At 44.2% G+C, this 25,664-nt stretch overlaps 1 protein-coding gene across 1 annotated transcript in view; it reads right to left on the minus strand.

Annotated features, from left to right (window-relative positions):
- Positions 1-855: 855 nt before the first annotated feature.
- Positions 856-25,664, minus strand: part of USP43 (ubiquitin specific peptidase 43) — a 1,531,566-nt gene continuing 1,506,757 nt past the window's right edge. The window contains exons 12-15 of the mRNA XM_069654572.1: positions 22,765-23,113; positions 21,401-21,559; positions 20,854-21,012; positions 856-9,262 (exon numbers count right to left, since the gene is read on the minus strand). Of these exons, the coding sequence (XP_069510673.1) occupies positions 8,127-9,262; positions 20,854-21,012; positions 21,401-21,559; positions 22,765-23,113 (1,803 nt within the window). The 3' untranslated portion in view covers positions 856-8,126. The remainder of the gene's footprint in view (positions 9,263-20,853; positions 21,013-21,400; positions 21,560-22,764; positions 23,114-25,664) is intronic.

The following is a 25,664-nucleotide window of genomic DNA, read 5'->3' on the forward strand; positions in this document are numbered from 1 at the left end:
CCAAGTTAATAAAGATTTTACAAACTTGCTTCCTTGTGTCTACGTGTTTATACCATGCCTACCTCACATAGGTCACCTCATGTACCTGGCGCCCAACCTGAAAATTGCACCAAAATTAGAATCATCCATCTGCCTGTCCGGTCTTTCCCGGGAATGATCACACTAGCACCAGGAAAACCACTTTCTAACTTCAATTCTCATTGTCTGCCACATAGTGACGACACCACTACAGTATTCAATTGTCTCATAGTGCCATCTTAATTCAAGTGGGTGGCTGAGGTTCCAGGTCCCACATATTTTCAGCCAACTTGGATTGTCGCCAAAATGTTAAAAAGGCCATAGTATCAGACCACTGGCCCTACTATTACAGATAAAATAGCCAGTCATATGTCAGATGAGGAAGCCCACCTGTCGCCATCTCCCAACAACCTATTTCCCACCCTTTCCATGTAATGTGATCAGCCACAACCAAAAATACAACCTAGGGTCTCTCGCTGCCTAATGACCTCCTTGAGTGTTGTGTGCATAAACTAGTTTCTAGGCACTGGTTAACCAATACCTGAGCCTGCATAGCTGTAATTACCAAGCAGACACATTTGAATCCAAGCCAGGCACACTCAGCCTTTCATCCTTTTATGGATGATACATTCAATAGCATAAAAGATTCAGTAGAATTAAATAGGATACACACCTCTAATATAGTGCTTTGAGGTTGGTGAAATATGGTGTGAATCACTCTATAAAAACACAGTATTACTAGTAGAAACAGACATACATTTTGATGATAATAACTGTAAACCCATGTGATCACACCATATGTTCAAAGAGGTTAATGAATTTGCATAACCAGAAACATTTTCCAGTGGTATGTTTTAATAAAAAAATATGCAAAACAGGATGAGTAAAATATCAAACAAAAGTACAAAAGATCAATATAAATTCATTATTGCATAGACTTTAAAATCAGTAGCCTTTTTATCCTTTAAGTTATTTGTATTCTTCATTTTTCTGCTTATGTAGTACCAAAATAGCTGCTTTAAAATGCGTCTTCACATATTCTATAATAAAGTCATCTAGTGTGTGATATAATAAATACTCTTTACTTTATCCTTCAGTTCATTAGTCTCCTCAGTTCATTAGTCTCCTCACTCACATTATTTAATGAGACACCTATTCCCTTTTTGGTCCTCCTCCATTTCTGGAAAGCAGGTCTTGTCTGCTTGTAATAATTAGGTGTAATACAAACTTTAACTGCATATCCCAGAACAAGGATTTAATAAAGAAACTGTCAAATTTTTAAAAAACATTTTTTCCAAACACATTTAGTCCTGAGACTCAACCATAACAATAAAAAATACCATGTTTCTATACGATTGTATTGCATTTCGGAGTGAAAACAAGAATTTCAAGTTTGTAAAAACTCCTTCAAGTTAGCTCCCCCTCAGTGAAAACAATATTATGTACGATTGTTCAGATTTTGTTTTCGGGTAGAAAAACTGCAATGCTGGAGATCAAACATAGAATGTTGTGTTGGAGTGTGTTGCTTTTATGTCTTCAGACCTTATCCTTGGGGAGCTGTGACACTCCGCAAAATCTTTCACTATTTTAGCCCATTGACTCCATTAGAATTTAACCCCATCACCGGCTTCGTTAGAACATGCTGGAGGATCGCCGCGGCCCTCCATTGCGTGGTGTAGCCAATCTCACTTCTGAAAAGCGACTAGTCTATGAGAGCTGCAGTGCCACATTTAAGTCACGAGGAGTTCAGTGGGTAGATCTGGTCAAGGCTTGGGAAAGTGCTGAAAAATTGAACAGATGCCAAAATCCAGCTGTCAATTACAGTTTGAAGGAAACTTTACCTTTAAAAAGTACAAAAGCTACAAAAGGCTGCCCATTAAATATCAATATGGAACTAGAACGTATCCCATGCATTCAAGGCTTGCTCAGCCGGTTGCAGAAAGTGAGAAAAATACTGCCAAGGAGATAGGCTGATTAATACGGAAAAGAGAAATAAGTTGGGTGGAATGGAATGACTACCTTTCTATAAAATTCCATAGCATGGATTACGCCCCCCAGGCAGAATTGGACAACATTAAAGCAACATTAAAGGTTACCTTTATGGTAAAAGAATGTAACATTACACCTCAGCTTTGGTTCAAACGAAAATCCCATTAGGTTGTAAAAACAATAGTTGAGGAAACAACATCAGGCAATCACAAAGATGTCCGATTCATGCAACGGGGACATTCATACAAGTGCAGGACAACTGTGTGAAGAGCACCATTCTGGTCTGGACGAGGCATAGCAAGCCAAAGGATAGCAAGAGTTAAAAAGACATCCCTGAACACCTCCAAGAGAGCCGAAGAAGAAAAATAGATAAGGGGGCTGTGGGGGAATACAACCAGTTCTGAAAAAAATCCCACTGCTTCCTGATTTTTGGAGAGAACATAATACTTGTCAGACACTTGAGGCATAACCCAGGAAAATAGACAAGTTATTCAGGTGTAATATGTGTAGAGAGGGCAGTTTCTTAAAGGGGAGAGGCATTTGGTGGCCCTCCAAGCAATTACTGGGTCAAGGCCATATCACTCCAGATTGGACCTCACCGAAAATGAGATGTTAATAGTAACAATTGCACTGAAGTCAAAATGTAGCTTGATGTCACGCAAAATCTTGCCGTTGGAGCTTTCTCCCCGAGAAATCCAATGTCACCCCATGAAGAGTGAAATCTCAGTGCCAATGTTAGACAAGAGAAGAGGATTTGAAGTTGAAACAGACCAGACAGAAGCAACAGCCATATTTAATGTTGATGTTCAGGGCAAACACTGGATGTTCAATTAGAGGAAGCAACTAGCAGAACATTGAGGTATTGCTAGACTGGCTCCCCACATAATCACATGAAACATTAAAAGGTGGCAGCCCTGCGAAAAAGACCCCTAAACCACTGCATCTTCTCCGGAATCATCCTCCAATTCCAGCGGTGCAGCAGCGGAGCAGATCTGTAAAGGATATTAGGGCCATTGTATTATAAAGACATGCTTTTGTAACGCCAAGTTACAGTGCGGTGGCTGTTTCCTGCTAATGAAGTCAAGCTGCTAAAAAAGTGAAATTATAGGTGATGTGTCCAATATCCCTAACCTGACCTCTAGAGACATGCTGGTATATGTGGGATCTCCCATTACTATCTAATGCTTCGGAACTGCACCTCAGTGCCAACACAATCCCTTCATCAGAGGATCAACCTCGTTAGTCAATGATACATCAGCTGTCAAGAGGAACCAATGGGGCTTCTTTTACAATGATCAGTCCAGCCAGTGGGGAGGAAATGTAAACCTAACATCGTGAATTAAACAGACTCACAGCTTCTTTTCCAACACAATGGCTGTGACCCAAGTTATTCTACATGAACAATCCATGAATTCACAGATGCGGAGTCGCCTTCTAAGCGCGACACAACCATGAGCACCAAGACTGCACAATTTTAGGCACTTTACAAAGGAAACAGATGATTGTCTCTTTTCACCACAGTTTCGTGAGTCCAGTGTTTGTGCTAAGGGGAGCTTTGAGGGAAATGGGGTAGACGCTCCCCTGGCAATTAAGGGATGTGGGGGCAGATAAGAAAAGCTTGCTGGCACATCACACAACCTTGTTGAGTTATGGCAAATCTCCCAACTTGCAGGGGGTCTTGGGTGTTTCTGGCCAACCCAGGTGAAGCCAGATCAGGCTGACTGGCCTGTGGTGGATGCGTCTGCAGTTCAGGAAATCTCCCATTGCACGATACAAAAACGGGTACCAAAATAAACCAACCAATAGAAGCAAAGAGAATGTGTTCTGCTTTGGAAAAACACAATACAAGTTTATCTGTTTGGATCCCAATAGCCTCAATTTAGATGCATAAGCAAAACTTCTGCTGAAACAGACACTGACACTCATTGTGATGGGTGCACAGATCCAGAACTGTGAATGATGATCCATGCCATGCTTATGGCTGTGTTACAGGAGCAGCACAACGTGCAAACAACTTCCACCTCCCGCACACACTCTGGGCAACATGACCACATGCATCTACACGCACACTGATTTTTCATGAGGTGGAGAGGCTAGGATCCTGGCAAAAACCCGGCAGAATCCATAAGGGATCAAGCAAATGCCCACCGCTATTTATCGTCCTAACGGGTGGCTTTTACCACTGCCTTTAGAAATAGGTGTAAAACTGCACGGAAAACCTGATCGGCTCAGTTTTCCATGCAGTAAAACCACCCACTCGTAGAATCAGTCACAATTTCACAGATAGGGCTGCTTATGCTTAATTTTGTGCATAAGTTGCCTTTTGTGCAATGATCGGTCCAATTGAAATGACGGCTCATTGTGTCAATAGTAGTCACCAAACACACGCCTAAGCGGCTCTGTAAAATGCTGGAGGGTAGGTGAATATTGGGAGAAAATGCCCTTTTCAGCAGCACCCCCCTATACAAAAGGTGCCCGGACTTATATTGGATATGAATGTACTCTGGGTAGATTGGAATTTGGAGCCACATTAAACATTGTGACCTGGGCAAACTGCTTCATAAATGCATACATTTAGCGCCATTGTCTCCATTCTCAAAATACTTTGTGCCATGTGTACCATTTTTAGAGAGGAAAAACGGTATTCTACACCCATGCAAAATACCGCGATTAGAAGTACATCCGCATAGCATTTTTAGTTTTTAAATAAAAACTTGGTGTACTATTCGTCTGCGATGCCCTGCAGTACATGAAATGATTTGACTTCGCTACACGACAGCTGATCTCCCAGAATGCCTTGCATTCCATCAGTATGCGGCTGATGACTGAATGTACCCACAACTCCAGCTGTTGGGTTACAGCTAATTTGGCTTATATTATACTACACTGGCAGTGGCAGAGAAATTGCCATGGGGAAAACTTTGTTAATGTGAGGCCACCAAGATCCAGCTGGAGCTTCAACCTATCGACACATTGTTTTTCTTTCAATTTCCGAAACTTCTTAATTCGTGTGGAAATCTCATCCAGTCGAGACGCTGCTTAATTTCAGGTGCCAGTTCAGTGACTTAATGAGCAGGTGTGAAAATTGATGCTACTGGGTTTGGTGTGAGCTTTCAAATGACGAGCACTTCCTGCGGCGCTCCTAAAATCGACACCTAGATGCAGCTAATTGTAGCAAAACGTGGGTCAGGTATAAGAGGTCAAAAATAGATTTTGATGCAATGCTGAATCCTTATGGGAGCTACATGAGCCGCTTATTTTATAGTCTGCTTAGTATTTCAGATTGATATCCCAGAAGGCACAAACGTTGAATTCACACATTTTTTTAGGCCACTGTACTATCTGTATTACGCTAAATATGTCTTAGTGGAGCATCGCATAGGGTGTTTAGTTTTGCCAACACGGTATGTCAAAGTAGCAAGGATTATGTTGGAAGGTTACCGGTCATAAATTGGAGTCATCTTTAATGACAATGGGCTAGATTTGCCCTTCATTGCTTTGGGATTTGTTTCGATTTAAAAAAAAAAAGGAAAAATGGGGGTTTCACCACCCCAATCCTCCCTCCCAACCACCTTCAATAGCATATGAACGTATGTGTCGGGTCACCTCAGTGATATTATCCCCCCAAGGGCCTCTACAAAGGTCTTCCGGAGTCATGCAGCACATCACCAATGCATCTTTGTGGGGACACACATTTATATCACAGTGCATTTCTGCCAATCCACTCTAGGAATGCAAAAGGCCCATTCAACACCCCTGTGGGGAGGATTTCAATACACAGGGGTTCTGGCTGATGGCCTGAAGATCTTCCCAGGTGTCACTATAGTTTGGTGATAGAATGCACAAGGGTCATTGCACAGATGTAGAGGCGGTCTTCTCCATGAGGATGTTCACATGTCATTCGTTTATCAAGATCCAGGTGCCAGGAGATGTACATTAGTTCATTTAATTTAATTCGTTTTTTATAACATGTACCTGAGTTTGGTTTCTAAGCACAGATCCGGGATTCGAACCTCTGCTGCTCTGCGTGGTCTTGCTTGCAAGACCAGCGCGTTGCCCCTGTGCTATCCTCTGTTCAGTTGACATGGGAAAGGGGTTTTAACTGGAGGCCGAATAGTTCTTTCCCCTGCCCCTTTACATATTGCTAGTAGCACTAGGGCTATGCATAGGGACAGCAGCGTACATTAACATGAAAGAAGAATTTGCACAGGTGGTTGGATTCTCTATGCTAGGATGGGTTCTCTTCTTTACACCCGCATAGTCCTCAACTGTTAAAGCCTGAGAGCCTGAGTCGATGAAAGTGAGTTCCTTCCCGAACGTCGGAGACCCCCCATCTTTCCCCGCTTCTGGGATGAGTGAAGGCAGCTCTGAAGGCTGTCTCTGCAGCAAAGCTAAGTCGAGGGCTGCACTGCTCTTACATGGAGAGTGATACCGTCAGTTAGTGCTGAGATACTTAATTGGCTGAAACACACCGCACAGGTGCTAAACTGATAGCTACAAAGAACAATTACATATCTATTGGCTTTATATCCAGAAGCCAATTAGACTCTCTGAACAATTTCAAGGATTTCGCAAAAAACAGATGCATGAAAATGTAGTAGGCACTTTGACTCGAAAAGCGCTTTCAAAATGGTTGAACACTTTCCCCCTATTTACTGATCATAAGACCTCTTTCAGATCCACCGTTTACTCTTGTGAGGGAGGGAGGTCCTCTCACTTGCGTCTGGGTCCTACTGGCCAACACCCTGGAGCGCTCACTCACACTGCTCCGTGGCTTTGTGGCCACACCCTCTTCTAGGGCTTCCTGCAGCCAGCCCACTTGCCCGTCTGCCATGAAAGTTTGTGATGAAGTGCTCTGTGCATTTGTGAGCAGTACTGCTGTTTAATTATCTGTAACACCAGGCAACACAGGACTGAGTCTTTCCTCACTGTTCTGAGACGAACGTAGGTATGGTGCCCGGAGAGGCAAACCAGTTCTCTTATTCAACTGATTTCTTTTAACAGTCTTTTTGTTTTTGCTTGAAATTACTTAACTTGAGCTACTGTGTTGAGGATTCCCTCTGTATGGTGTTACGTGTTGTGCAACAGAGAACATACCTATAAATGTCATCCATGACTCAAAAAGCCAGAAGTCTACAAAGAAGGCCTACAATAAATATTTGAACAATCTGACCTACAATCTAATTTTTGAATGTAAATGATGAGGTACAATATATTTTGTCTATTACTTCACCCATTTTTTTTTTTTACTCAGGCAAAGATGGAGCAAAACACAACTCTCTCGATTTTTGATTCAGTGCAAATTATTCAGAAAAAAGCCTGCCAGTGAATAGATGAGTAGCTTGCTACCGTACCCAACTAATTCACCCTATTTATTGTACTGTAGTGTTCTGCAAAATTCCCTAAAATACAACAACATCTGATGCGCTTTTGTGGCAGACCTTGGAAACTTCCTACAGTAACAGTCAAGATAAGGGTAAAGATGGAACAATGCGGATGGCTCCATTGCATGGTTTGCCACAGAGGTACCGCCATGCCAAGTCCTTGTGGCATCCTTTTCTCTTGACTAGAAATATTTCCAGCGCCATTGTCCCAGTGAAAAAGCAGAACTACCATCTGCTAGCATCACGATTTGGCACCTTTATGTCACCCAACACCCCCTAAAAGTTTGCTTTTCATCGATCTTGCATCATGTGTGCAATTCTGTGCCACACACACACCTTCTCACACATGCGGAGGAGATATTGACCCAAGATCCTTGGGGACATTTAGCTGAAATATGCCTACATTCCCTCAAGAGGACACCAGTGATTTACAGAATCAGGCACCTCCGGTGACATCTATGAAATACATCAGATCTCTCACACTCTCTCACTCTCACTCTCTCACTCTCGATGTGGCGATTCACGGGGAATCCACAGAATTTCTGCCAACCTGCAAAGAGTCGAGCTAGGGAGATGGAAGTGATCTTCTCACATACGAGGCCGTGCCTCAGCGAGGAGCATGGTCTTTCAGCTTAGTGCTCAAATGATCATGTATGGCGAAGGAGACCTGATCACACCCACTTCATTGTACAGTGATAAATGTGCACTGACTTGTCCTTGTCCTGGCAGAGCATTTTAAAAGCTGGATTCTGGCACGTTTTTCTTTCTACCTAGGGAAGCTGTATGGTATCGCATTCGCTGCAAGGTTCCAGAAGAGTTCTTCTCTGTGGGTGTGCTTCTGCTCTGCTGGTGGGACGTGTTCCCGTTCTTATGAAGGGATTCGGACCTCTTCAGAGAGTAGTCAGTTTTGCTCTGTACGTTCGAGGCACTTTGGGATCGTTTGATCTCCAGCTCAGACCTGCTCAGCCGGCCATTGGGTATGCTCTCCTTGAACCCTCGTGGTAGTGTGCCATGGATCCTTCTGTCACTTGGTGCAGTTGGGGTCCCATTTGACAGTGACGTCCTTGATGACCCGTTGGAAACCCCCAATGCATTAGGCCTCTCCTCACCAGTAGGCTTCTTGGAATCCTTCCTTAAGAAGCTGTTCCTCAACAAAGCAAACCGTCCTTCATGCTGCTTCTCTCCATCAGGAGTTTTTGATCTCCCACTGGATCCTTCCTTGGCTGATTTTCGTTCGTCATTCTCTCCTTTCTTCCCTGATCGGGTCATCACTTTCAGAAAACTGTTTGCGGGTGATACGTGCTGACCCAGATGAACTCCTCCATGTGTGCTAGGTTTACTCCCATTGCTTTTTGGCTGCACAGGTTCTCCTGCTTTTGACAATGGTGCCCCTTGTGCTGGCATAGCTTTAGAGTTTCTCCCTTGGAAGGCAGAGTCTTCTTTTGGTTTTGTGTTCCTTTTAAGAGTATTTGATTTTTCAGGGGCAGGAGTTCTACTGCCTTTGCTCTCGACCTTAGTGACGTCGACTGCCGGCAATTGTCCACTGGCCCTGCCAGTTGTGCCGGCCCCTTGATCTTTCATGGTGGCAGTAGGCTTCGGCTCAGAATCTTTTGGAATAAGTCCACTTTCAGAGCCACTACCTCCAGTCATCAAAGGGATGATGGACTCATTTGTATACCTTGGTCTGCGGCCTGACTCCAGGTATTCTACAAGTTCACCAGATGCGCACTGTGGTCTCTCTTTGGATCCAAAGGACCAGCGCAAGGGCATGGTCTTGGTGAGGCTTGGCCGGGCCTTTGAACTTGCTAGGGCTTTCATGCTGAGGCTGCGACCCTGGATGCTTCTTACTAAAGGTCTGGTGTCGAATCCACCTGAAAGAGAAAAACAGAACAATCACCAGCATTAATGGCAATATCTCCAATGGAAGTATGAAGAAAATGCATGAAAAGTAATGACTGCAATTTTGAGTAATGACACCTTCAGGATGTGATCTATTGGTGTCACTTAATGGAGCATTGTGGCATAATGGAACTAAAACAGGTACATAGGTTTAAGAATGAGGCATTAGAGTAGTTTCATACTCACTGGATGTAGCAACAGAACCATCACCCCCACTTGCTCTTTGGATGCAACCATGGAGCCCTACTACAACGTCTTCAATTTATGCAACTAATGCAAAGCACTCCTTCATTTTGAATACCCATACCAAGACCAAACACCGTACCTGGGGTATTAACACACACCAACAATCCCACAATGGTATTCAACAAGATTCTTGCCCGAGAATAAAAGATCAGCCTCAAAACGCCCATTGGATCTCTTAAAGACCTCATTTACCAACAATTCTGTGTTTGTATTCAACAAAAGGCCATCCACATGCCACACTATTGCCTGCAAACAGTGATACTGGCGAGAAAGTGGAGTGCAGTATCACTTATCTACATTAAAGTGATAAAATATGTTACAATCACAATTAAGACCTACACATGTTGCGTGACCGACACATAATTTTTCTTCCTCTTAGAAATGGTATACCAGATTACTGCCTTTCTTGTTGGGCCTCTCAATTTAGCCTAGTCAGAAACCATCCCATAACATAATCTGAGCTAGATTTATGAACCTATGGGTTGCTGCTCTTTTTCCCTACTTATGGAGCCCTCCAGCCTCTTTTCCTTTGCAGATGGGGAGCGGGTGCAAGTGGATCTAGGTCACCTGGTCTAAGCCCCACTCACCTGGCACCTTCCAGGTTGCTGCTCTTCTTCCCCACTTAGCAAGCCCCGCCCACCTGGTGCCTTCCTGCTTGCTGCTCTTTTTCCCTACTTAAGGAGCCCTCCAGCCTCTTTTCCTTTTGCAGATGGGGAGCAGGTGCAAGTGGATCCAAGTCACCTGGCCTAAGCCACGCCCACCTGGTGCCTTCCAGGTTGCCGCTCTTCTTCTCCACTTAGCAAGTCCCGCCCACCTGGTGCCTTCCTGGTTGCCGCTTTTTTTCCCTACTTAAGGATCCCTCGAGCCTCCTTCGTTTGTAGATGGGGAGAAGGTGCAAGTGGATCTAGGTCACCTGGCCTAAGCACAACCCACCATTTAAGCCTTCTTTCCTGCTCTTAACTCTTAGATCAAGCACTTCTCTCGCCCGGGCATCCAAAGCGAAGAGCTAATGAAGAAAAGGTCAATTCCTGTTCGGACCAGGACGACCCAGGGCCCAACCCCCTTCTCAGACAACAGGTAAGCATGTTTACCTCATCTGTCCCCACAGGCCATCCCCACCCCCTATGGTCCACCCGTGATGTTCCCTTGTGCCCCACCCTTCGCGCACACAGGTATTGCCTGTTTTGCTTGATTGTTCTACCCTGCTCCCCTACCCCCTCCAGCCTACTTCTGCAGGAGTCTGTCCTGATGCATTCTGGTATCACCGTCACCGTCTTGTGGCCAATGCTGGATTTGACTTTTATGGAATTCATTGATTCACGGTGCGTCACCCTTTCTCAACCCTCATGCTCGACTTCCTTTGCATCTTGTACTCATGGTGGCCCTGAATCATGCTGTTCCCATCTTCATTTTCTATCCAGGCTTGCAACATTATGTGTTACTACTGACTTCTGCAATTGTATTCGCTCTCCCCTCTTGCTTCTCCACTCTTTTTGACTGCTCACTCTCTGTTCTCTCCTCCTTTCCCCTCCCCTTACTTTTTTCTATGCACTTACGCTATCAGAATTGCCCCTGGACCTAGTATGAAATTTGTCAGTCCTAAGAATTTAGTCTTGTAAATATATATGTATCTTTTGTCTGTATATACCTTCAACAAATTATGTTGCATGACTTTGAACTATGTTGTATGATTTTGTTATATGATTTTGGTTGTTTTTAGGTGTTTCGTTTTCTTAATTGAAGCATATTAACATTAAAACTTTAACTCCATTATAGGGTACTCTCACTCTGTTGTTCTCTTAAGTGACTTCTTGAGCACTGATCCAAGCCCTTCTCCCCAAGTACATCATTTTTTGTAAATAATCGACAATGAAATGATTATTGTTCTTTATGTGGATTCTCTCTTTTTTATTTAATCTGCCCACCTGGATGACAGATCCCCAGGGAGTAGTGGTTGAGACACCTTCTGGTTTCTCACACCCCACACTGAAAAGGGCATTTCAGTCTGAAATGTTAGAACATATCCCTTCTGAATGAGACCACACAAACACCAGACAGGTTTCAGCCTCACGTATGAGGCATTATAATTTACTATTACAGCCCCACTGTGGAGGAGGGTGGGTACAATGAGATTGTAAAATATATATAATATATTAATAGTGCAGAAGCCAGTTAAAGGTAATTCACTCTTCTGCATTACTCTGTTCATAGAATCACCCACCCTGAGTAGATTACAAAACATTCTTACCTTATTTAAAGGGGTTCATGAGCACCACCAATCCTAGAAGAGACTAAACTCTCAGATAATCTAGAATGCAATGCATCTTAAATGCACAACACATTGCTTAGCAGAATTCTTACTGCAGAATTATAGCACAGGTTTGTATTTGGGATTTGATGTAGCACAAACCTAGCTAGGAAGCAGTGAGGCACTGTACCAGTATTTACGGTTAACATATGAGTTAAGTGGGAGTTTGGGAGGGCTTACAATATGTAGTTTTGGATGTTCAGTCATGGGGTGGGATGGAATGCAGGAACCCAAGGAGCCTAAGTGGAAGCTGGGTACTGACTGAAGAGCAAGCTTTTCAGTTCCTTCCTGAACTGCAAGAGCAGTCCAGATCACCACTGGGATGGTGTTCCAGTGGGAGGGGATTTGGCAAAAGAAAGTCTTCTTCCTGTTTGTTTTCCTTCAGTGCCAATTTGGTCCTAAGCCTAGCGATGGCCTCGCTGCTGGAGGAGCATGACCTAGCTGAGCTGCAGAGTTTAGCAGCTAGTTTAGCAGCTGTGAGAGTGGTGGTTGCATTATAGGTAATGCAGGCAGTCATATGTCTGAGATGGGAAACTAATGAACCTCCCTTAGGATAGGGGAAATATGGTTGAATTTCTGGTTTCCCACCACGAGTCATGCTGTGGTGTAATTGGGCATGATCCGGGCATCGGTGGGTTGAAATGCCAAGATCTTGAGTGAAGATGTATATTTATGGATTAAAGATCACTCTTGAGAAGGTGAGCCTTGTAGGATTCTGCAGGTGACCAGGCGGCAGTCTGTCCCGAAGTTGCCCATCTACAAGACTTGATGCCTGCCCAAGAGATAAGCTGTGAACCAGATGGGAACTGTGCTTGATAAGCCCATTCTATCCGTAGGTAGACTAGGCTGTGTGAGGTGGCTGAATGAGTCCAATGCGGCAGAGTGTTAGAGGACGAGGAGGAGGCGTGAGTCACCTTTGTCCATTATTTAAAGAGTGTCATCTATGACATGGATGGTGGCCGTTTCAGTACTACATTTCGGTCTGTCCTCGGGTTGGTAATCGCAGAGAAGGCCGTGTTGGTTATTGCCACTGGCCCTGCTTTGGCTCTTGGGGAATGATGTGTCCCTTGAAGACACTTGTTTGCTTTTTATTGGTATAAATATATGTACCTTTTGAAGAATGTTCAATTTGTATAAAGGATTCCCAAATGACACAGTGTACAGTGGTACATAGTTGTATACGGTTTGAGCAGCATTCTCTCTGCCGGCACAGAATCGTCCCTAAAAAAAGTTGGCAAATACAGCCTTTGATTAAGATAGAATTGACCATGGCATCAATAGAATAATAGTTCACAATGCATATCATTCTAAAAGGGGCACTTGATACCCACCACTGTTATGGTGGGCAAGGCTAAAAGAAAATCAAGCATTAAGTAACAGTGTGGGAGGTCCAAAGACAAACATTGATAGGAAATAGGTGAGTCAAGAACCATGGGTCGAGTCCAAAGTTCTACTATGTAACAGTTGCTGATCAATGCTATATTTCCTGATGGGATTTACCCAAGTCACTCGCAATCTCAAAATTTCCAGGGTCCAGGACCCCCTTCCTATCAGCTGCTATCGTACAGTGGCCCTCCTGGACTGCAGTTGCCCGATATCTGTTTACACTCCATTTCTTCCCCATCTGTCCTCAGTCAATTTTCAAGCTTCAATCATTATGTGCTAGACCCACCCCAGTCAAGGGCAGTGTGGCACTAGGGAGCATCTCAAAAGCACATAGCCAGAATGGCTCATTGAAGCTTTTGGGCACTGCACCGATTTTGTATTGTGTTCTCTGGCAGAACTTTCTTTGTTTCACTAGTATCTGGATTATGGCTCCCGCTAACAGAGGACTATTCGTACAGCTACCTGTCATTTTTGATAGGGTCTGGAGGCTTGATCCACATCAATGTTCGTACACAGATCCAGAAGGCTCTGAATGCTCCCTCAACTTATGCCCCTCCATAAAATTGGATAAAATTGCTTATTGCCAATATCAGACCTTCGTTGAAGAACATGATATATTAGCCACTCAGCAGTCTGGTTTCCGACCAAATTACGAGACTGAGACCGCACTGTTGGATGTGAAATAATATATTGCTGGCATCGTCGATGAGGGTAACACAGCATTGTTGTGCATTTGGATCTGTCCGCCACGTTTGACCTTGTTGATCATCAACTCCTGGCGTACAGATTAATCTCGGTTGACAAATGCACCAAAGAAGCAACGGCCTGTTTCAAATCCTTCTTGGGTTTGCGGACTATGCGATTACAATGTCTTTTCTATGGTCTCTATATTACTATGTGGTGTTCCCCAAGGGTTGTGTCTTTCGCCCTTACTTTTTAATATGTATTCACAACATCTATGTGCTCTTTTGTCAGCTATGGGCATATATTTTGCCAATTATGCCGACGATATGCAGATTGTCATACAACTCACTGGCGAGTATCAAAGATTCAGAGTGCATCAACCACATATTTGTAGACATCCAGAATTGGATAGCTATGAATTCTATGGCTCTTAACAATGCCAAAACCGAGTTGCTTGTTTTGGGTACCCAGCAGCAGCTGAAGAAGCTGGATGTAAGATACGAGAATTTTCTGATTGGCCAAAATGTTATTCAAGTATCAAAAACTGTAAAAACTCTTGGGGTCTTCTTCAACCCTCAACTGTCTTTTAATCGGCAGACCGACTACCTTAAATCCTCCTGCCATTTTTACATTCAACTCCTTTGGCAGATATGGCCCTATCTGTCAAAAGAAAATCTTGCCTTGATCGCAGCTGCAAGCTGGATTATTTTAACAGCCTCCTTATTGGTATGGCCCAGGCTAATCTTAAAATGTTGCAGGTGGTCCAGAATAGTGCAGTGCGTGCTGTGCTCGGTCTCAAGCACAATATGCACGTTTCTGAGGCTAGGCGCAGCCTGCACTGGCTGCCTGTTCAACAGCGGTTGCAGCATAAGGGTTTGTCTATTGTGTACAAATGCTTGCGGGGCGATGCCCCGTCATATCTCACTGCTAGGATCAAAAAGAAACCTGCTGGACGCTTATTATGATCTAGTTGTAATATTTCTCTGGTCCAACCCTGTCCATTTTGAAAAGAATTGGAGGTGCTAGTTTTAATCTCTGGGTTCCTGCCCTATAGAACTCAATGCCAAAACACCTGGCTGAAAGCAGTTCATTAACCGTCTTCAAGAAACAATTAAAAACCTTCCTATGTGATATTGGTCACGGGTAACCCCCCCCCCCCATTCTTTTTGACCTGAAATTCATCTACATTGCCATTTTCTTATAACATCTACGACTTCTTTATTATTGGCTTGTAGGATGATTTCTGTTCTCTTATTCTGTCTCTTTTGGATTATTTGTTTTTGTTGTCTGTCTTTCCCAGACTCATGTGTGCGCCCCGCAGCCTTTGGGTTAGTGGTGAAATACAAAAACACAGATAGATAGAACCCCCTCTGGATTGTGTGTGCCCTATACTTGAAAACTGGTGGTGACTTTCACAGGCCCTTCCTGACTACATCCATCTCCTTTCTCCTCTTGAACCCTCCTCAGATGACATCCTCCTTCTGTGTCTCTCCCCTTCCTCACTTTCTTTTTCTTCCTCCCTCTTACCTCCCTCTTCCTCCACTACGCTCCTAAACTTTCATTTTTCTCAACACCTTCCCTTATCTTTGATCTCCTCCTTTCTCTGTTCTTCACCTCACTCACTAAGCACAGCTCCATGCAATCTCCTTGAATCAAAACTGGCTTTGCGACACCCCCCTTTAGTACCCTCATCTTGATGGCAACTGCGGGTTTGAAGTCGCAGGGGACCCCTGTTTGATTATTGGCCTCGCAGTGTAACTGGCTGAGCACCATCTGTTTGACCTACTCACCATGTGTAGCCAATAGAGATTGTCAGTCTGCAGGATCTACAAAGGGGATCTGCCATTTAGTGACCATGTAGCCCTCAAAGGCCGGATTCTGAGGTGCATGCAAACATAGGAAAGTGTTCTTCCATAAAGGAAGAACACTTTCCTTAAAAGCACCACAATCTGTTAAAGTGATAATGTGGTGGCCTGGCATCAAAGCCACCACTTTTACATGTGCCCAATTTACTGCTTGCCAACAGCCTTAGCAACCATGAGGAATGCAGGGTAGACACTGTGAGGGGATCCATCTTTCAAAAACACTGGTTTAGCATGTTAAAAAAAAGGAGAAACTACAACACTTGTAAGGTTTCGTTATCATCGAATGTCTCAAAAAATACCATTTCCCACACTGCAGCACCACCTTTCTAAGTTGCTGATAACTTACAGACACTTTTGCAAATTAGAAAAGTGTCATTCTTTAAAGAAATGTTTGTACTGCCACTGATGCACGTTTCTCCCTCAACATGAGATTTTAGCAGCTTTTTGTGAAGGAAAGCAGAACATCCCTCCTCCAATACTTCCAACCACCTCATAATTATGGTGCTGGAAACGGGAGGGGAGAATGTCAGCTTTCCACACTACTTTTAGCACAAGGTCAGAATCAGGCCCTGAACCCTTACTTACATGCCCTTCATGTCCCACAGCCTTTGTTTGTCTGTGAGCTAGCTGTCTGTCAGATGAACATATGCTGAATACGTTTGGTGCATATGTTCAAGGAGTACAGGGGAATAAATGCATGCATGTCTTAGATGGCATGATACACTTACATTCTCTTTAAAGCAAAGGGAGAATAATACATCGCTGAGCAAAACCGAGATCGGGGAAAGCCCCATCTAATTTGTCAGAATTGCCAATTCAGCCAGCGGTGTCTACAGGGAGAAGAGAGTCACTTTGCACCTCTCTGCAGTATAAGTAAATTACCCTTCCGACTTAAGCCCAAAGTTGTGAACTCAATGAGGACAACTAGCCCCCTTCTGAGTTTAGGAAAAAGCCAACAACTGGTTGTGCCAAAGCATAGGACAATGAACCTCTATGTCTAGAGGAAATAAAAGCTCACATGGTCCTAACACTGTTGCTTTTTGCTCAAGTTTATTTTCTACTTTCCTGCCAAAAAGGTCAGCTGCACCTCTTCAGAGGCATTTTCCCATTCCCCACCTTCCCCCAGAAACTCAATGACTCCTGAACTCTGGTCCTCTCTTGGCTGGACTACTGCAACAGCCTCCACCTCAACCTTCCTTTATCCTCCCTTCACCCACTTCAACTAAACCCAAACAGAACTGCAAGACTTATCCTTGACCTCAAGCACAGGGACCACATGTCTCCAGCCCTAGAATCTGGCTCCGGTTGCAGCTAGGATCAAGTTCAAGAGCCTCTGCATCATCCACAAGGCCATCTGGGGCCTGGGATCTCGCTACATCCCACTCTCTCTCCCCAATTACCTCCCTGCTAGAGCCCTTTGGTCTTCTAGCTCCAACTCTCTGCAGATCAGATGCTTCTCTAAGCAAAGAGTAGGGGGTAGATCCCTCTCCTCTGCAGAAGCCTCCCTCTGGAATGGTCTCCCTACCCTTCTCAGGTTTGAGCCAGATCTCCTTAAGTTCTGGAAGCTCAAGAACCTCCTTTTCTCTTCTTCCTTTTGTCTTCCCCTCCCCCGCCAACACCCCTGTCTGCTGCAGTGACTGGCTGCGTGGTTCCCTCTGAGTTCTACAGGGCACCAGCCCCCCCCACCCAGTACAGCTCCTTCTTTGCACTTAGCATGTGGACCCTCACCCCCTGTACCCCATGCAATCCCTTGCACTTGCCCTCTGGGCTTCTCCTTAGTACTGGCCTAGCCTCTGTGGCCCGCTTCCCCCTCTCCTCTACAACCCCCTTGCACTTGCACTCTCTCCTCTTTACCCTGCGCTTCCCTTTATACCCTAGAACTTCACATTTCGCCCAGTCCTGCACATCCCTGCCCTTGCACTTCTTACTGCACTTACACAATCCGAATGTCACAAGGTCTAGTAAGACGGTTATTGCTGCCTTTCTCCATTGCCCCACCTTTTTCTCTTGTGGCGCCTTGAAACACCATGTGTTCTATAGGGGCCTTACAAATAGCCAATAAATACACAAATACAGATCTATCACAGTAAATTTACAATTGTCGGCTGGAATGTGAAGATTTCATCAACACGTGCCTATGCAACATTGTCATTTACCATCTTGCAAACACCTGTATTTACAGTATTGATGGCATTATTCGATGCCAGTGCACCTTTCTTGATAGTGTCTTGCCTCCATCGTCTAGCAGGTTGCAAATGCTTTTTTTCATGTAGTGTCAAATTTCAAGTTCATATCATGTCATATCAAGAACCTGGCTACTCTTTATGGTGAACAACTCTGATGAGACCTTCTCACCAAAATGATCAGACCTTCATCTCTCTTCGACCAATGACATTGTCATTGGTGCAACAAAGTATGAGTGAGCGGGTTGATCGTCATGATGTCTGATGAGGTTGGACGCAGTACTGGGTTTCTGGCCAGTTGGATAAAGGCTGTATATCTTCATCCCCATGTATGCTCATGACTGCCTCAGAAGATATCTTGCTCATGGTTTTACCAGCTAAAAGGTCATAGGGACTGCCTTTTGTATGTCTTCTGGAATGGTTGTCAACCAGGCAGTCGATGAGGCCATCGGCTGGCATAGTGGGAGATGCTTTTATTCTATGCTGTGCATTTCTTTGCTGATGAGGGTGCCGTGGACTGGATGCCACTGAGTGGGCCATCAATGGTTCTGTGATTTCAATTAAACAGCTGGTCACTGATGCTACTGTCAGAAATAATTTTCTCTGGCTTGATACAGACCGTGCTCTGGACCAACTTCTCGCTCTCCTCATTGATACGATTCTCAATTAGTCTTTCCTAAACCAGGTCCCCCATCACACATATGTCATGCCCCTCTGGGCGTGATTTTTGTAATAACCATTTATGGAGCTGATGAAGCAGAGGCGGGACATTAGTTGTTTCAACCCATGCCAAGTCAGATATGTTCATGCTTGTTCAGCTATGGTCCTTTCCTCTAGTGTCATTGTTCTCTTTACTGCTCCCTCGTCCTGCGGCAGCGGGCACCACAGCATCAGCAGATTCTCCAAATGATGAAAGGTTCCCTTCTTCACTGAGAAAAAACAGACAACACCTTTGCAAATCCTTTAATGGACCCCGCCCCGCCCCCCAGAGAGATGTCATAATCATCTGTGTTGTGGTCAGGAAAGAAGCAGTCTATATGTAAATCTTTAAGGTTGACCATTTCAAGGTCACATTTAAAAGCATTTCTTGAAAATGTATATCTTTCCACTATAACCATAATGCCTAAGGTCTGATTGTTCCTCTGCTCCAAACGTAAATGTTTCAATGTCGAAAAATACTGGAACTGCAGCATATGTATTCCTGATGGACAACAGACAAGATCAGCCCAAAGCAGGAAACATTACTATGTTTAAAAAGGTGCATACATATGATATTTCCTCACACTACCGCACAAACTCCCGTGCACATGAATATGAAGAATGCCGGGGTGACAGAGTTCATTATCTCTACCACACATTGGTTATTGCCAGAAAGACCAAAATGCGGTGGATAGGCTACACTATTGCATTTTCCACAAGTCTTCATTCCACTGACAAAGCTGTTCCTCCAATCTAATTACAGGGCCCAAAGGTGCCAACGAATTCCTTCTTTCCTTTAGAAAAGATGCTTGTCGGAATACGCAAGATACTAGAATATCTTGATGAGGTCCATCATTCCCTTCCAGCCAATACATATTTGGTCATATTAAAATATTTTTATGGCGCTTTGTATAGACACCATTTGCTTGTGTGGTAGTTCTTCTCTTGACTGGCTCGGTCTTATCATAAGACTATGAGGCACTAGACATCCATGACCAGACAACAATTTAGAAGCAGCCCAACCAGTGATCTGTACATTCGGGGCATAGCCTCTAGCGATCTTCTCCTCTCACAAGGGCCTCAAAAATGTATTTGTTGTTCACTATCCCTCAATATGTTCATCAGATATCCCACACCCCAAGATCCCTTTACTTTAGAAAGTAAACATAATATTTAGTGCAGTGAAAACACAGCTGGACACTCAAGAGGCTTTGCCATTCATTATGATTTACTGCTATAACTTTCAGAGGTGAGGTAGCACTGAAGAAAAGTGAGCTTATCCTTCAAAAAGTAAGGGCAAGCATAAAGAGTGATCCATCGGTCCATAATTGATTATTTTAACAGTACTATGTGCCGGCAACAGTTGATCTTTCCTTTATGCCACAGGACCCGCCAGTTAAGTTAAATTACCAGGGAAAAGCCTTCATTCACTATAGACTAACCAGCATTGGTCTAAAAAAATTGCATTTTAAATGCGTAATACCATATTTAAAGTGGATAGATATATACATATATATATATAAATGAGTACAGGTCAGTTTGTTTGTCATTTGTTCAAATAAACGGGGAGGTTTTGCAATCTTGCTTTGAACTCTCAACTGTCCTAAATATCACAAACGTTTGATGATAATTAAAGCAGAGCTTTAGAATTCCCTCCCTTTGGGCACAGTGCCGCGTCCTCTTTTGGTGTGTACACCGTGCATCATGTTGAGGATTCTTGCATCAGTACCGAGCCAATGATTTTTCTTCAATCACATTTTCACTTCCTCATTTCCAGAAAAGTGGCAGGTGAAACTGATTGCAGATATTGAAATAGTGAAACATGACAAAAGGCTGCATAGTATGACACATCTACAGAATGTATATTCTTTTTTTCTTCTTCCCTGAATGGATTGGCCAAATGGATGCAGATTCATTTATTTACAGACAATTCCTCGGTGCTGTGCTTTGCTTTTTTAAATGATCCCAGATCCATTGAGGCCAATCCAATGGTGTAATTATCAGTGTACGATGACTAAGAGCAGGGGCCTTCAACCTTTGGATCTCCAGATGTTTTGGACTATACCTCCTACCAAACAAAGCCATCATAATGAATCTTGAGAAATCAAGGGGGCTGTTCTCCAAAGATTCTGGAGAGCTGGAAAATGTAGACCAGTGGTTAAAAAAAAATATATAAGAAAAACAAAGCATACCTTTTTCTGGGTTGGACGGGCTGTCCAAGAAAACCGGGGAATCTGGTACCTTTGGCAATGAGGTGCAGTTTGTTGATGTCCAGGACACGAAGCTTCCCCTCTTGCTGCTTTCACTGAGCCGAACCAGCCAATGATCAGACAATGTAGAGCTGGTGGATCCTGAAATGGAAGCAAAAGTAACATTACTTAGATTTGCTTGTAAATGACAGTGAACCTCCTCTAGAGTGCACAATTGAAGCCACACGCGTGAATGGTCTGGAACCTGAGGCTGCAGTCTTGACCTATACCCAACTATTGGGTTTGTACATTTTGGGCTATCCATAGGAGAAATGATCAATAATTGTGCCCTTTTCAAATGTCCAGTTGAAAGGCCTAACCAATTCCTATGTGCTGCCTACCACAAGACAACACTGCTACTTACTAAATTTGGCATAACCATAGTTCCAGAGGTGAACCTTTAACAAAACTACCAAACTAGGCACAGGTCCTCTGCCCCCACGCCATTAAGCCTTCCCACAATCGCAGGACCTACTCCCTTCCAGCTTACCGGTCACATAGCTGCTTGCTGACCATTCAGGGATGCTGTTTCTTTTCTGATAGAAGAGAATGTAGGCCCCGCGGGTGCAGACCTCATCGTCCAGCACTGGCTCAGCATTGCTGTCATCATAGCTGTACCATCGGGCGTCCAACGAGTTCCTGCAGTATGCTGTGAATGAGAGAACATGCTTGTATTTTAGAGAGGCCCATTTAGGGATAAGCAGTGGAATTAAAATGCTTGTGGCATGGATGATCCCCGGACTTTAGCTGTAGTTTATGGGATAAACAATGGCCTAACTCAAGAACTTCCCTCCGGCTGTCAAAATCAACCTGCTCTAATTTTCACAGCCTAAAAATAATCTTTGCTTCTTAAATCTGGAGATGAGTAACATTCAATTCCTTCATGGCAATCTCTTCCCTAGGATTGAGGGAAGCAGGGTCACCCCCTCTAGGGGAACTCTAACGAAAACTGATAACTGCTGTAATCCTCTTTATTGTCTCACTCACTTTCTTAACCAAAGACAGTTCTCTGTTACCATCAGCAACTAACGCCTTCTTGTGAATTGCTCCGAATGGAAGCCATTAGTAATGATTTCCATTTCAAAATCCCATATGACCTTAATGTGACATCACATCAGAGGGCCATGGAATTCATAATCAACTTCCGTAAAGTCACAGTAGGGAGGAGCCAACATTTTTCTCTTCTCCCTTGGTTCTTGTAGGAGACAAGGGAAATGGAGAAAGCCCAAGTCCCCAGGTGCATCAATCTGCACCTCTTACTCACGCCTCTCCACTTTACCACCTCAAGCTTCACTCTTGTTGCCTATCACATGTCACTCTGGATCCCTCAGTGGAATATATCCCTGTACCCGATAACTACCCTGCTGTAAAGGTACAGTGGACCAGACACTATCGGAAGTGTGCTGTCGACACATGCAAGGGGAGCACCCAGTGCATCAGTTGCACCTGTGCACAGCCCCTGAGAAATACCCATGTCACCTCTAAGGTGACTGGCACATTTCTTAGAATCACACAACTAAAGTGTGATTCCTGGAGACTCTGCGTGTATAATTCTCTGTGTCAAACTTTCTCATCAGCAATTTAGCAACCTGGGCAATAGCAAAAAATAATGTCACATTAGCGCTTAATGCCAGCCTTCCTGCTTCTAAGCATATTGATAGTAAGTATCCAATTAAATGACATACAATGTATTGACCTGGAAAGAATGAAGAAATGAGTCAGCTCTGCCAGGATTCAAACCAGCGGCTTTAGGTTCTACGCAGAAGCGAGAGCTAAACTTAGTGAGCCAGGTCACCATTGTATGACATGCCTGTTGCTGTTCAATTATAGTGGAGCTTTCCCTGCTCTACTCGCCTGTGTAATGACCTCCTTGCATGCTCCCATGATGGTTACACACAGCATATAAATCGTAAAGGACATCAGGCGGCCCACTCTCATTGCGATAAGGGGGTTGCTTCCAGGTGGCCAACTGGCTCAACATGTTCTTGCCACCATGACTCCGCTTGACCACATGGGGCGCCATGTCCAGACCAGTGAGAGGAAACTTGACCAGTGTGGAGAGCTTGGTCCTTCGCTCCGCCGCCTGTCGGAACCTCTTGAGATGGATGATGAGGATGTCAGGGAGGGTCCAGAGGCTCAGCTTCACCATCCCTTGCTGCAGCACCTTGCAGTGAGGGCATTTCCAAGCATCGTCGGGGGCAAGCTGAAAAGACAGAAGAATGCCAACTCAAAACATATGACTTGTTTGAACTGTCTCAGGGCCGATCTTACTTTTCATGGGGTTCTGTCAATTGGTTCCATAGCAACCACAGTTAGAAGACAAATTCCCAACATTGAGTAATCCCCAGGTGTAAAGCTGCTCCTAAGCCATCATATAGTCTGTTAAGGCAATCTCATTGGATAATGTGCCTGTTTCGAGCTTTGTAACTTGCACCTCACATGTGTGTATCCAAGCAGGGTGGACTCAACCCACTGGCCTATTGAGGTCGGTAAAATGAGTACCGAAGTGCATTGGGGAAAAAATAGTTCTGTCACCCACTTGTCAAGTCCCAAGGCCCACCGGAGGACATGATGCAAGTACAATTTGAGTTTATTGCACTACAATCTGGGCACAAGTTCAAAGGTTATTTGGATGCGTTAGGAAACTGTTCTAGAAAATGATTTGGATTCTGCCTAATAAGAAAGAAGGAATGTTAAGATGTGAGTGTTTCCATAAATCCTACTGTTTTCGCTTGGTTTAGGAAGTTGAGAACCATTCTCCTTTGTGTGCCAAAGAACCAGATATTACTAATGTGAAAAGCTGGGATACGTTCTCCAGATGAAGCCCAGAGAGACTAAACCAAGAATGTAGGTGTGCTATGTGGTCCGGACTATAGGAAACCAGGAGATGCCCCAGCAGGCTACTGCTTCTGATTGGTAGATCAGGCTGAGAAAGCTGAAGTCACATGCCGTCTACCTTGCCGGAAATCTCCCACTTTCTCAACAGGAAATTCTGTGTCAAGCAAAAGCAATCTTTCTGTCTCTCTTCCTTACTCTCCCACACAGGGGTGGGAGGATTCTCTCCTGCGCCCAAGAGTGCTAGGTTAATGCATCGTCCTAGTGCAAATATAGGCGGCCTTCACCGTGCAAGTGGTGCCGTCCCAAAGGCTAATGTACTTCAAACAAGGTCTTACTTTTTAAGGTCTAGGAGATGGCCATGTATAAGGATGAAGGAATGGCGTTATTATGATGATGTTTACCAGTTTGTTTTCATTTGCTTTTGGGCAATTGGATCATCAATGGCTCAGTTTCTCAAGGATATTGATTGGTGATTGAGCACTATCTTTAATTAGGCAGCTGGGAGCAATATCTGTTTGGCAGACAGATTTATTTATAAGTATTATTAATGGAAAGGGTTACTTTTTACAGGTCATCCTATGTTTCTAGGATTCAGAGCATGGCGTGTTTTCGTTGCCAATTTAGAACATTTGCCTTTTAAATGTGATGTTTTTGCCACCGACTTTTTTTTTTTGTGAGTTGGTGGCAGGGGATAGGGGTGGTGAGGGGTTAGATGGAGGGTGGGAGAAGCAGACCCCCGATAACGGCGGTGGTGACAAAAAACAGCAGGTTTAAAAGGCAAATGTGTAAATAGTTGGGGGCGAAAACACGTGGATGCGGTTCCAGCTGCGCAGTTGCGTTGCACAACATACAATAGTGATCTTGGCGTTTTGTCCTTAAAGAGCTTCTATGCCCTTGGCATATGGCAAAGCAGCTTTCAAAAAGAATGGGGGGGGAGGGGTTGCCATGTATCACTTTCCCCTGACTGAACGAACAACCACATAGCAAGTGCTTACACAAACAAGGGTAAAACAGGACAACACAGACTAATGAGCGATGTCCGTAAACAGTAATTTCACATTGATACTGACTGCAATCACTGTTCATTTGAGATTGTTTGCATTGTCAAGATAGGATAGAAGATGGCGAGGAAATGGTTATCTGTACATGGCTTAACATGCCATGCCTCCTTAGAAAAACATGCACATTAATATAGAGGCAACCATTATCCAATTTGATTGCATTGTTATATATTACATGGCCACGGTAGTGGCCGTGTAGTTATGGTTAAGTTGCTGTTTCCATAGGAAGAGCACTTTTTGGGTGGCCTATAACTCCGCTCCTTCTGGATGAATCCTCACAAAACTATGGAAAAGTAGTATATGGGCCATTCTGAATGTATGCGCAAAGTTTGATGAGGTTTGGTCCAGGTGGGGAAAAGTTATAGGGGGGGTCCCAAAACGTCTTTTTTTCCCTATAGACATAATGGGAAAAAACTTTGCTCACGCCTACAGCCCAAACCTCTAGACGGATTTTCACCAAGTTTGTGGCAGGAGCAGCGGCTTGGTCCCGAAAGCTTGCTTTTGTTAATTTGGTGTAAATCCGTCCAGTAGTACCAAAACAAAGCAACAAAATTAGTGATATCTATATCCGCTCTGCGGACACACTTCCCTGTTCGCTCCACGGACAAGATACCGATCAGCTAAGGGGCTGGCGTCATAACCGCAGACACGCAACATATCTGCCGATTGGCTGCAGTTAGACGTGTTCTGTGTCAGAATGTTTGGATACGCCCGACATCTTGGATCCGCCGACAGAGTAGCGGCCACCAGCAGCAACATGCTATTTCGAAAACTATTTTGCTGTGTCAGAGTGCTTGGGGAGGTTCAGACAGTAAGAGATGGGTGAAAAACTGTATTTGTTCAGGCGGTAGGTGT

This window comes from Ambystoma mexicanum, chromosome 3q, assembly GCF_040938575.1.
Source record: "Ambystoma mexicanum isolate Mex_15411 chromosome 3q, UKY_AmexF1_1, whole genome shotgun sequence".
Classification (NCBI taxonomy): Eukaryota; Metazoa; Chordata; class Amphibia; order Caudata; family Ambystomatidae; genus Ambystoma; species Ambystoma mexicanum.